The sequence below is a fragment of the Coenobita brevimanus genome, chromosome 80 (genome assembly GCF_032717465.1).
Source record: "Coenobita brevimanus isolate Jiangsu-jjx chromosome 80, ASM3271746v2, whole genome shotgun sequence".
NCBI classification, from domain to species: Eukaryota; Metazoa; Arthropoda; class Malacostraca; order Decapoda; family Coenobitidae; genus Coenobita; species Coenobita brevimanus.
The window spans coordinates 37,977,162-37,990,039 of NC_137033.1; the positions used below are offsets into that span (position 1 = coordinate 37,977,162).

At 39.6% G+C, this 12,878-nt stretch overlaps 1 protein-coding gene across 1 annotated transcript; it reads right to left on the reverse strand.

Moving 5' to 3' along the window:
• Positions 1–2,110: 2,110 nt before the first annotated feature.
• On the reverse strand, positions 2,111–2,431 carry LOC145409332 (uncharacterized). The gene has a single exon (XM_080279804.1). The coding sequence runs from the start codon at positions 2,429–2,431 to the stop codon at positions 2,111–2,113; it is 321 nt and encodes a 106-aa protein (XP_080135930.1).
• Positions 2,432–12,878: the final 10,447 nt, after the last annotated feature.

Genomic DNA, 12,878 nt, shown 5'->3' on the forward strand with positions numbered 1-12,878 from the left:
GACAGGTTGTGTTGATTAGGACAGGGCAGATTAGGTTTAGTTGGGTTGGGTGAGCTTGTAGGTTAAGTTAAATTTAGGTTATTTTAAGATGTTAGGTTGGGTTAATTTAGGATACATTGTTTCGTTAGCAAGGTGTTACTTTTGGTTAAATGAGCTTACGTTAAGTTGAATTAGGTTAGGTAAGGCTTTGTTGTTAGTTAAAGTTAGGCGATGGACAACAAACTTCAGTAGATATGTTTAGGTTTAGCAGGGCTAGTCTCTGCCATTACGCTTGATAAACACAGTAAGAGAATGCAAAAGATGGGTATAATCAACAGGAAAACAAAATCAAAAGAAAACAATCATTTATCGACAAAAAAATTATTTGAAAAAGTATAAACAGCCAGCAAGAATCACAAAGTAAAAAGGTAATGTATTTCCGCGGCATAAACGGTTACTTTAGTGCAGCTTTCCTCACCACTTCTTTAGCCTCTCTCTCTCTCTCTCTCTCTCTCTCTCTCTCTCTCTCTCTCTCTCTCTCTCTCTCTCTCTTATACGTTTCTGAGGGAAGACGTGGTGGCATTAAAATATATAAACATCATAACTGAGAAAAATAAAGATTGAAGATGCATAATAAACCTCCAAGAAGAAAAGTTAAGAAGTCGTCTATGCTACTTTCATTACGGCCCGAGTGACTCTCTGCTGTGTTCTAGGTGCTAAGGCAGGCATCGTAGCACCTCCTCCTTTGCGATGTATTTTGCATATTACATTTTAGCACTCTCGTGCATTGTTTATATAAATGTAATATCGACATAGTTTGCATCAACAATACAGCCTACTAACGGTTACTTATGTATATTGTACACATAATAATGACTAAACCTTCATATTCTCCTTCACTGCTTACTGTACAGTGTCTTAATGGTATTAACTGACTTTCGCAAATCCATGGTATACTGGGTTTTTACCGGTATATGCTTGCGATAGATATCATTCGGAAAACATTTCTTCTGCATATGTCCATCCAAACGAACAACAGCACAAGTTTCAACCAAATGTAATTCACTTTAGTCGGGTTTCTACCTATCACTGCGTGGCATACTTCTTGCAAGTGAATTTGCATTGCCTCTAAGATAGGTAGAACCAAGACATGACCAGGTTAACGCTAGATTAGCTATGGATGTTTGGTAAGATTTTGCTGAAATAATATTTTTCCGATATTCTTCTATTCATCTAGGATTATTTTGACCGAAATTACCATGGGACGACACAAGACTCTTGATTCTTGAGAATAAGTTGGAAAGAATATTGCAAAAACTAATTATTCTTGAGAATAAGTTGGAAAGAATATTGCAGAAACTAATTCCGACAGAAATGAAGGCAAATTCGTTTACAACATACGGGAAAATATACTGGAATTAACGCTAGACATCAGGAATTCAGTGACAGTATGAATTAAAAATCTGTACAATCCAAGATGTAACTTACAGAATAAATTGCTAAGAAAGAGGTGCTACGAATCTTCAAGGACATTTAGAATACGACCCATCAGGAAGTGAAGGGGCGGCACCTACCCGGTAAGCTTATGGTTGGTGCGTTGCGGCTGCTTGGCTGGTATCCACTCCTCTCAGGAGCTACTGCCTCTGGGATCGGTAGTTTCAAGATGTTACCTCGCTACATTACACTAATATCACATCACTCGTAGAAACAACAATGCAGAAGTTTGTTGCACTGTTTTCTAGTACTTATATAGTTCATCACGGAAACGGGCACCAGAATATTCACTTTTTCATTGGCCCTTTTCACACACAGTGGCCATGTCGAGTAGCCAGTGAACAGGAACTTTTTGTCATTTGAGTTCACCATTACTTAGGCTCATGTCAGTCGCACACAAAACTTGCAAATTGTTGGTCGTAAGTTCACTGGGTGTGGAGTCCGGGATGTCTCGCTCCACTGACTTGGCATGTATCTCGACGAGTAATTACCAACTTTCTGGTCTCCTACAGTCGTGTGCTGCGGTGGTCCCTCCCCCTTGCTTGGGTGAGAGCGAGCGAGGTCGTAGCAACAGGTGCTGGACGGTGAGCAAGGCTATGTGCAGGCCAGATAGTGCCTCCTAACAGCAGCCTAGACATCACAACGCCAGAGTGATGCTACGGGTTTCATACTCCAGCATGTCCATCTCTCGTTCGTGAACGTCGATGTTGAGAGCCTCCTGAAGCTCCCTAATGTATTGGACAACACTCTCAATCACCTCCAGCCGGGTCAGCTTCTTTACATGGGATTTTGTGCTCCTTCTGCGTGTGGTGGTGGTGGACGCAGGGGCGGGTAACAGGTGCCGCAGCTTATCTAGGTACAGCGACACCTCACTGTCTTCCTCCCGCCTCTTTAACACCTTTCCACTCTTGACTGATGGGATATTACTCACAGAAGTTTCACAAATCTTCACCTTCATGGTGATAGGTATTTTGTGCTCAAGTCCAGTCAAGTTCACAGGCGGGGTAGGCTGCTTAGACCGACGTCCACACACCCCCACACTCAGGTAGATTGTGTGCGTTTGTAGTACCGTACCGGGTACCCCTCCCGCTGCCAGTGGCTATGGATGCCCATCGGCCAATGAGAACTTGAAATTTGTTGTTCTCGGCCTATGATATCACAAGGGAAAGTGGCAACGGACCAATGGGAGGCTAGGTGGGAGGAGTTTGGCAGGCAGACATTACGTTGGGCCTGGAATGTGGATCTGTTCTCTCCCCAGGTATAATCTTACTGTAATTATTTTGTTTTAAATAGTTCTATCAGTTACTAGTCAAGATCCCTGACTGGGTGTGTGATATTTGTTACACGTCACTAATGATCAGTTTAAATAGAAAACGTGAGAGAAAGCTAACTAGAACATTTTAGTGTACGCCAAATAACTCCTCCTGACACCTGTTGTCCAACACGTGCACTACACCCCGTCTATGCCAGCCGTACAAAAACGCTTCAGGAAATACTAATAAATTCTCTCCTTCACATTGTTTCGCTGATACTGATAATCTGATCAGCTCCTAAATGCTAAAAGGAATGTAAATGATTAAAAGACAGCGAATGAATAAAAGACAGTGAATGAGGTAAGCTGCGGGGATGAGATAGCAGAGAGCTGCCTACCTAATACGGAAATACCTGAGGGTATATCTGCGGGTCAGGTGCCTCCTGCCTTTCGCTTCAGGCAAGTTACCGCAGCCACTCATCCGACATACGTATTCTTGCTGGCTTCGAATTCTTAATTATCCCACTTTCTCAGGGATTTGTTTAACAAAGTGCGCACTAACATCTTCTAGTCTTTGATGAAAACTATGTAAATATCAGGAAAAAACAAATACAACTGATTACCCTACGTATGCGTGTGGTGGTTGTGAATGTGTTAATAATTCTCTTTTTCGTTGTTTCTGGATACAGCCACATTCCACCGTGAGACAGAGAGGGTCAGGTTGTTGGTACTGATGATGTTGATGATGATGAGTAACATGAATTCGGTCGTGAAAAAAGAGGTGCTATGAAGTCTTTTTGGCTACCGAAAATACAGCTCCCATTTTGTTCTCTCTTTTATACCCTGCATTTTTCTCTCTCTGACTTCAGCACCAAGCTTCTCTCTCTCTCTCTCTCTCTCTCTCTCTCTCTCTCTCTATATATATATATATATATTTTATGTGTCCGACTCTGGGCATAGGCTTCACAGCCTGCTATCAAGGCCCAGCAGTCCTCCTACATACCATACACCTCTACATGTCACCACTTCGGCGCTAACACCCACCGTCCATATTGAATACATGCTAGGGCTGTCTCATACAGGACTGGGGTATTGGTATTAGCGGGGGTATTGTTACGACATGTCGGCATATTCAACATCCAATCCTACGTTGTCCCATGAGGAGCGTAGAAGCCCGAGGCTAGGCAAGTTGGTCCTGACATTTAAGCTGAGAGTGACCAGCCCCATTCATTCCTGAGTGGCATTACGTGAGCAATAAACCCCAACAATCGCTTGGATATAAACCTTCATCGGCTCAGTCCGATTGGACCGCCGTAATTACCCATTAAACCATCAGGCGCAAAAATTTGGCTATATGGTTACCACCCAGCGTAGTAAATGATTGGTGTACAGGAAACCATTTGGCTTGTCGCTCAGTGTAGAGTCACCCACAGGCAGAAGGATGAGGAAAGAATGAAAGAAAGACAGAAGAGGGAGTGTAAAGTCACCCGCAGGCAGGAAGAGAAAGAATGAAGGAAAGAATGACAGAAGAGGAAGGAAGGAAAGAAGGATGGAGGAGAGGAAAGGGCAGACACCCGACAGCAGCACTACAGTACATCGAGTGACTGGATGGAGAGCGCCCCCACCTACCACATATATATATATATATATATATATATATATATATATATATATATATATATATATATATCTCTCATCTCATCAGCCGTTTGAGTGTCCACTACAGGACCGGCCTATCCTTACTGAAGTGGGGACGATAGAGCCAATGTATCTCTACGAAGTGGCTTAGGCTGTTTGGTGGAGATTGTATGTAGGGTGAGAAGTGCTTGTAAGTGCAGTTGTAGCGTTGGAGTGGCTTTGGATGCGTATAGTATGTAGTCTGTGAACCAAGTGTAATCGGCCCTCACAAGCCGACCGGGTGCAAGCATACTTTATAGTATGCGAAACTGGTTCAGCTACTGTACAGCACCCCTTATGTCCGCCAAAGCAGTATGTGGCCGGAAGAACGCTCCCAGAGTTTATTATCGTGGTGGGGCGTGAACCCTTGTTCGTCAGGGTACGAAAATGCACATGATATATATATATATATATATATATATATATATATATATATATATATATATATATATATATATATAAGATTCAGTAAAATTTTATGAATACTAAGATAAATTGAATAAAAACATCATGACGAAACTACTTTTTTCTACGTCTCAATTGGCTGATACGGGTTAAAGCAGGATCATGTGACCGCGGAAAGTTAATGTTATATAAGAAAAGAAATTTTGATAAGTCAGTATTTCAGTAAGTGTAAGTAAAATAACTCAAAACACTTTCGAAATATTCATAATGAAGGATGAGAACCACCGTAATAATATATATATATATATATATATATATATATATATATATATATATATATATATATATATATATATATATATATATATATAGTTTATTACACCACAGGGAAACTTCAGTCATTATTACTAGATCTTGGCATTATACTTATTTTTCGTATATTATATTATATGTTCGAGCTACGCCGATTGCTGGATGTTTCAATATTGTATGTCAGTGCTTCACATTCCTTACACACACACACACACACACACACACATTATTATCATTATCATCATCATCATCATCATCATCATCATCTAGACTCAACCATCACAGAGTTGTAAGAGTTCGAACACTCAGTTTCTATGGCTTGAATTCAGCTCATATAATCGTCTTTCACGAGAAGGAATGAAATGCGAGAGAACACGTCTCCATGAGAGCTATCCTCCGATCATCATCATCATCATCATCATCAGCCATTATAAGTCCACTGCTGAACAAAGGCCTCCCCCAACCTTCTCCACGAATTCCTTGGTTAAGCCAATCTTTGCCACGTTTTCCCTGCAAATTTCTCTGTCTCATCTCTCCACCTCCTGTCTGGCCTTTTTCTGCTACGCTTACCATCTCTTGGTGTCCAGTCAGTCAACCTCTTGCTCCATCGATGATCCCTTGTTCTTGCTACATGGCCTGCCCACCTCCATTTCTGTTCTTTTATAACTTCTATAATATCTTGGACTTTAGTCTGCTCTCTCACCCAAGTTGATCTTTTCCTGTCTCTTAAAGATATTCCCAACATTGACCTTTCCATTGCTCTCTGAGAACGAATTACTTTATTTTCCATCGATTTTGTCAGTTTCCAAGTCTCACAACCATACGTCATAGCTGGAATTATACATTCGTTATATACTTTTCGTTTCATACAAACTGGCAAGATACTTTTCATAATGTCTCTATGTTTACCGAAAGCTTTCCAGCCAATTGTAATGCGTCTTTTTATTTCGCTATCATTATCTTTCGTTAATTTTAGTATTTGTCCCAGGTAATTGTACTCCTCAACTTCTTCAAGAATTTCTCCACTTATTCTTATGACGCTCTTTGGTGTTTGAGGATTAAACATTACTTTAGTTTTACTCCGGTTCATCTTTAGCCCTACTTTGAGACTTTCTCTGTTCAGGTCATTTAACATTTCTTGCAACGTCTCTGCTTTTTCTGAGATTAGGACAATGTCATCTGCAAATCTTAAATGGTTTAGCTTTTCTCCATCTATGTTTACTCCTTTGTTTTCCCAGTCTAGCTTTCTGAAAATACTTTCTAGGCATGCTGTGAATAACTTTGGTGAAATTATATCTCCCTGACTCACGCGCTTCTCAATCTTAATTTTCTCTGAGTCCTTATGTAATTTAACTGTAGCAGTTCCCTCTTTATATATGTTTTCGAGCAGTTTTACAATGTTCTCATTCACTCCTTGTTCTCGCAATGAATTTATAATTGCTATGTGCTCCACTGAGTCGAAAGCCTTTTCGTAATCAACAAAACCTAAGCACAGTGGTTTATCATATTCTGTAGTTTTCTCAATTAGCTGAGTCATTGTGTGCAGATGATCAGTGGTCGAGTACCCGCATCGGAATCCTGCCTGTTCAGGAGGTTGGTTTTCCTCCAAATTTGTAGCTATTCTGTTTGTAAGGACTTTAGAGAAAACTTTGTAAATGACTGATAGCAAGCTAATGGGTCGATAGTTACTAAGGTCTTTTGAGTCGCCTTTTTTGTAAAGTAGAATGACAATTGCATTATACCATGTTTTGGGAATTTTCTTCTGTTTTATACATTGGGTAAATAAGTGAGCAAGCCTATTATGTACCTCTGCTCCTGCATCCAACAGTAAATCTGCTACTATTCCATCTTCTCCCGGATCCTTCCCTCTTTTCATAGTTTTAAGAGAAATATTTACTTCGTCTGGTGTTATCTCAAGTATTTCACTTGTGTCAACAGAAAAGTTAGCTATTTGTACTACTGTCTTTGATGCCCACAGTTCTTTGTAAAATTCTTCATCTTGCTTCAGCATCATATCTCTGCATTTAATGGCTTCACCGTTTTTGTCTTTTAGTGATGTAATTTGTTGCTTTCCAAGTGCCATTTTATTTCGGACCTGTTTCAGACTTTTTCCTTTTTTGATGGTTTCTTTGATTTGTTCCATGTTTTTCTTTCTTTTTTCTTCTCTTTGTCTTTTGTTGATAAGCTTATTTAATTCCGCTCGTTCTATTTCATCTTTCTTTGTTTTTACTTTCATTACCTTTCTTTTTTTCATAAGCTCAAGTGTCTTCTCTGAATACTTCCCGGCTTTGGTTGTATTAGGTTTTCCTACTACCTCCGCTGATTCTTTTAGCACTTTTGTTAGTTTGTCATTCATCTCATCAATGTCACATTCAGCATAACTGAGAGCCTGAAATCTGTTCCTTATTTCCAACTGAAAAGCTGCTTTGTTTTCGCTGACTTTTATTGGGCATATCTTTTTGTCTTTAATCATCTTCTTTCTTTCACTTTTGAAACTGAATCTTGCTGTGCAACCCACCATTCTATGGTCACTTCCAATATTTACTTTGTTGATAACTGTGACGTTTGTGATTGTGTTATTCTTATTTGCTATAATGAAGTCGATTTCATTCTTTGTTTCTCCATTTGTGCTTCTCCAGGACCACTTTCTCCCTGCTCTTTTGTGAAAGAATGTGTTCTTTATTCTCATGTTAAACATTCCTGCAAAGTTTACCAACATTTCTCCTCTTTCGTTCCTTTCTCCCACTCCAAATTTTCCCATACATGCTTCTCCATTTTTTGATTTTCCAACTTTTGCATTGAAGTCTCCCATGAGTATAGTATAGGTGGTCTTTTCTTCTTCCATAATCTGGGAGATGTCATCATAGAATGTTTCAATTTCTTCATCTGAGCTCTGAGAAGTTGGTGCATATACTTGTATCACTTTCAGGGTATATTTTTTGCACAGTCTAATTACAACCACTGCTGCTCTGTCAGATGCACTGCACACGCAAAAGTAAGTTGGCTCAAATGACTAATCCTTTTCTACAGGTTGCCTCGTACAGTTTTCAGTATCTCGTTATAAATCTCTTTAGCACTTGAGTTGAAAAAAAAAATCCATAATATATAAACAGACACAGTTTGCTTAAAGGCCATGGTCGAAGTCGTGAGCATCTTTTTAACATCTTTAATTCAGAACAAATACATTCTTCTACAACGACATCCAACCATATCCGTCAGCCTCATCTGTAACCTCACCAGTTCCACTTCCAGAACAAAATCAGCACATTTACAAGGATTACTAAAAACTGTTGGGATGAAACAAAATAACTCGAAGAACATTCCCTATCACATTGTCCCCTCGCAAGTTTTCGTATCTGCTTGCCAAACTGTCTCTGATTTCCAGTGCATCCAACTTCTCTGACCCCATTGACCCTCTAGTGCCCCGGGTTGCTCTTTGTTGGATCTGGTGGGGTGGGTGCTCACCGTACCGCCCATCGATATTCGGCACATAATTGAGAAGCTCTTAGGTTCCTATCTTTGGGTTCCCCTCTTACTGTAGATTTAAAAATAATCCTACTCATCACCTCTGAGTGACACTGGGCTCTAGAGGGTTAATCACCCTCCATTCCTCCATTCTCTCTCTCTCTCTCTCTCTCTCTCTCTCTCTCTCTCTCTCTCTCTCTCTCTCTCTCTCTCTCTCTCTCTTCCTTGTTTCTCACTTTTCATTGTTTTCCCCTCACTTTCTTTTCCTTTCGCCTGTTCTTCCACGTCTCCCTCCCTCTCTGCTGGCATCTTACGTACTCTGTGATCACTAATTACTTTACACGACTAGGGTTTTGAGGATATGAGGCAAGATTTCATCCCTTCCAACATGTTCGGATATTACTGGTTAGTTTCGCAAGACTTTGTTATGAGAGGTTCGAGGTAGTGTTAAGAAACTTTTGACTGCAACTGTACCCCTATCATATATTATTACATGTTACTGACCTTACCATTCACTGCCTACCTGTCATCCAGTCCCTTTTGGCATCATCAGGAGCCTAGCGCAGGGGACCGGTGCTAGGCTACTTGGCCCCAACATTTAAGGCAAGGGTGTCCAGCCGCGCTCATCCCTAAGCGGTATTTTGTAAACAATAAAACGCAATCATCCCTCAGAAGGAAACCTTTACCGGCTACATCCAATTGGAGTGCCTTAGCCCACTAGACTAGCAGAGGTCCATTTGGTATTATGGTTCCCACCCGCAAGTAGTAAATGATTTACTGGGTTGCCAGAAACCATTTGCTTAACACTGTAGAGTCACCTCGCTTATAGTTGGTAACCGGGATAATTAATGGTGAGACGGAGAATAAATCACTGACACAGACAATACGAGGCAAAGGGGAAATGAAATATAACTTGAATATTATAAATCTATAGCTATGAAAAACGTCATGGCATATAAATGGTTAATGGAGAGTGTTATTAAGTGCTGCAGTACGATGTGTTTTCGTTAAGCTCATCTTATAGCCGGGCAATGGCAATTATGAACAAGACGTCATAATACGAGATGCGTTGCTTGCAGAACGAAATAGTTTGGCGGTGACAAGAATAACGTAAAACAATTGTCATGGTACTGACGAGTGGGTGGACAGAGCTTCTAAGCCTTCCAGTGTGAGACATTTTCACTAAATTGAATAAAATCAGTTAGTATTACAAAAAATGACATCAAAGATTCCAGGCAACTGATATGACTGGGCGACTCAGCCACCCTGTTATATGAAAACAAACGTCCCTCAACTACTTCCCTGTCCAGCGAAAGGAGGATGGAGGATTGCAGCAGACGAGCAACTTAGCCTGTAGTTCACCAAGTTCACGTTTACGAAGAACCTGTGACCACATCAACAACAACCCTTTGCTCTACGGGACAGTTTCCTTAGGCTGAGTAAAACCACGCAGAAACTAAAAGAAAAGGATGTCGTTTAGCCTAAACTGAATAAAATCGTCGTGCCCGTGGCAGCAAGAATAAAACAGATTACAAACAACAGACACCTTCACACTGTAGAGTTAAAAAGACAGAAGTATGTTTAACAACACAGCATACCTCCTCCAACCCAAACAGTTCTCTCTCTCTCTCTCTCTCTCTCTCTCTCTCTCTCTCTCTCTCTCTCTCTCTCTCTCTCTCTCTCTCTCTCATATTTCTATATTTAATTATGTGACTATTAAAAATGAAGTCAAATATCATTAAAACATTGGAAGAAAGGAAACGAAAGAAGAAAGGCTATAATGTGAAAGGGATGAAGGAGTACAAAGGAGATCTATTGAGAAGAAGAGTAAGTAATTAAAAGGAAAGGAAGAGGGATAGAGGGAAGGACTGAGAGAGCAAGAAGGAATCTAAGAGGATGAAAACGTAAGTCAAAAAAGAAAATGAACTACGGGAAGGAAAGCATCTCAGAAGAAAATGAAGAACGCAACTATCAGCGGAAATAAAACACACACACACACACACACACACACACACACACACACACACCTCGATAGTATTCACTTTATCTATATGCAACTGGAACTTCCTTCGCTTTGTGCTGGGGTGGTATTTAAGAGAAAATTTCTGTAGGTAGAATAGCCTATTGATCTAGGAGAAAATGGAGCAGATAAAAATATATATATGGCTTATGAAACTTGTTTTGACCCATTGTTCTTCGAAGGATATCCATTTAACTTGTAAAATAATCAGAAGCTTGCCACGCCTGTCTTGTGCTAGCCAGAGTAATATATATATATATATATATATATATATATACATATATATATATATATATATATATATATATATATATATATATATATATATATATATTGTATAGCTTAAAACATAGACTATTTATAAAGGTTTATTAATCTTGGATAGGCATGGGATTTCCTCCTAGTGACCAAAGTACGAGTATCTGGTGTTAACCCGCATGATGCCCGCTCTTTGGCGCCGGGTAAGGTTTTCTCCTGTAATGAGTAAAATCATCTTTCATTAGTCAAAGTATAATTCATATTTAAGTATCGGGCAAGGGTTTTCCCCATAACGAGTTCTGTCATATGGCGTTAACCTGAATCGTATTCTCTTTAAAGGACGTTAATGTCTAATGTTGAGGCAAATCCTTAGAGCTGCCGTAGAAAAGTCTGTTTCGCCTCCTTCATAGCGATGAGTCCTTGAATATTTCTTTCTTGTCAGTTATGCATAATATTATTAAAGTTAGGAGAAATCTTTCATATGGTAGTGGTCTACTCGCAAGTTATCTGAGGCAAGATTTATCTCCTGCAATTATAACTATCTCTTCCCAGCTGCAATTTTTGCCTAGTGTTGGTAAGAATAAAATAGAGGATATGTCACTGCCAGGGTAGCAGGAAAGGCTAAGAACATAAAAGCGAAATAAGTTATTTTACCTTTCACTTGGCAAGTAATTTTCCTGTGGCGAGTGAAATCACACGCCCATAGCCGAAATGAAGTTATCTGTGTCCACATTTGTCATTGTGGTGTGTGTTTCAGCGGGCAAGCTTGCTACTGTTGTAACAGTAGCTAAAAGATTAAATTGGCAATTCCCTTTTTGTTATTAATGCACACTTTGAAATTTTCCAGCTCATATCAGAATGTGTCAAATATTAGGTACTTGAGGGATTTGGATCCTCATGGCAGAGCATGTCGGGTCACACAACTGACTCAGATTTTGTGTTTAGTTTGGTGTTCTGGGATCTTTTAAGCAGTTTTAGTGAATTTTTTAGAAAAGCTGGATATGTAAAACCCTCTTATTTATTAATAAGCTTTCCAACGATGCAAGTGAAAAAGCAGGTATATCTATAATATTTTCCAACACAGTCCATTACAGTGCTCAAATTGCAGTCTGGCTTTTTCCGGAACATGTTGACGAATTTTGAGAAGTCACATAAGTAACGCTTGCTTAACTACTTCATAAGCTTTCCAACAATGCGCATAGATTTGCTAGAACATTAATAATCTCCGAAATAACTGACTTTTGTTACTGTACGGAGCTAAGGTCAACATTTTTTTATTTTTCCTCAATGTGGAGGAAAATTTTTAGAAAAAATTGTTTAAGCAAGAAATATTGCTTTCTAAAAGCTTTTCAGAAGGTGAGAACATTCCCTGTAGCTTCAGTAGTATCCGAAATACCACGGATATGGTGTTGTGCCTGGTATAGGCGAAATGTCTGAATCTATAGCCAGACGCCATAATCCCCTAAGGGGAGGCCGTTGGTATTTGGGTTGGTTGTTTTACAGGGAGGGGCACTAAACCTCGCCAATCCTCTTGTTGACATGTAGGGAACACGTATGGATTGGTTATATAGTTACAACCCATGACTGTAAATGGTTTCCTGGTTAACTGGAAGCCATTAGTCTTTTAACTCAGTGTAAAACCACCTGAAAAGGAATGAGTAATAAAAAGTGAAAGGAAAGGTGGGAGAAACAGGAAGAAAAGACAGCCGATACAGAAAAAGAACGATAATGGGGAGGGAAAGTAAGCAGCGCTACATCCAGTGAGTGGATGATTTTCGCCACCATCTACCACCATAGGCCAACAGAAAAAAAATAGATAACAAATTACGGAATACCATCACATAAATTTAATCAACTGCTCGGGATAACTTTAGTATTAACAAATAACGGAAGTACCATCACATAAATTTAATCAACTGCTCGGGATAACTTTAGTATTCTATTCCAGCAAGATGATTTAATTTAATAAAATGAATCATGAGAGCCTGAATGTTAATAAGGCATCATTAACCCATT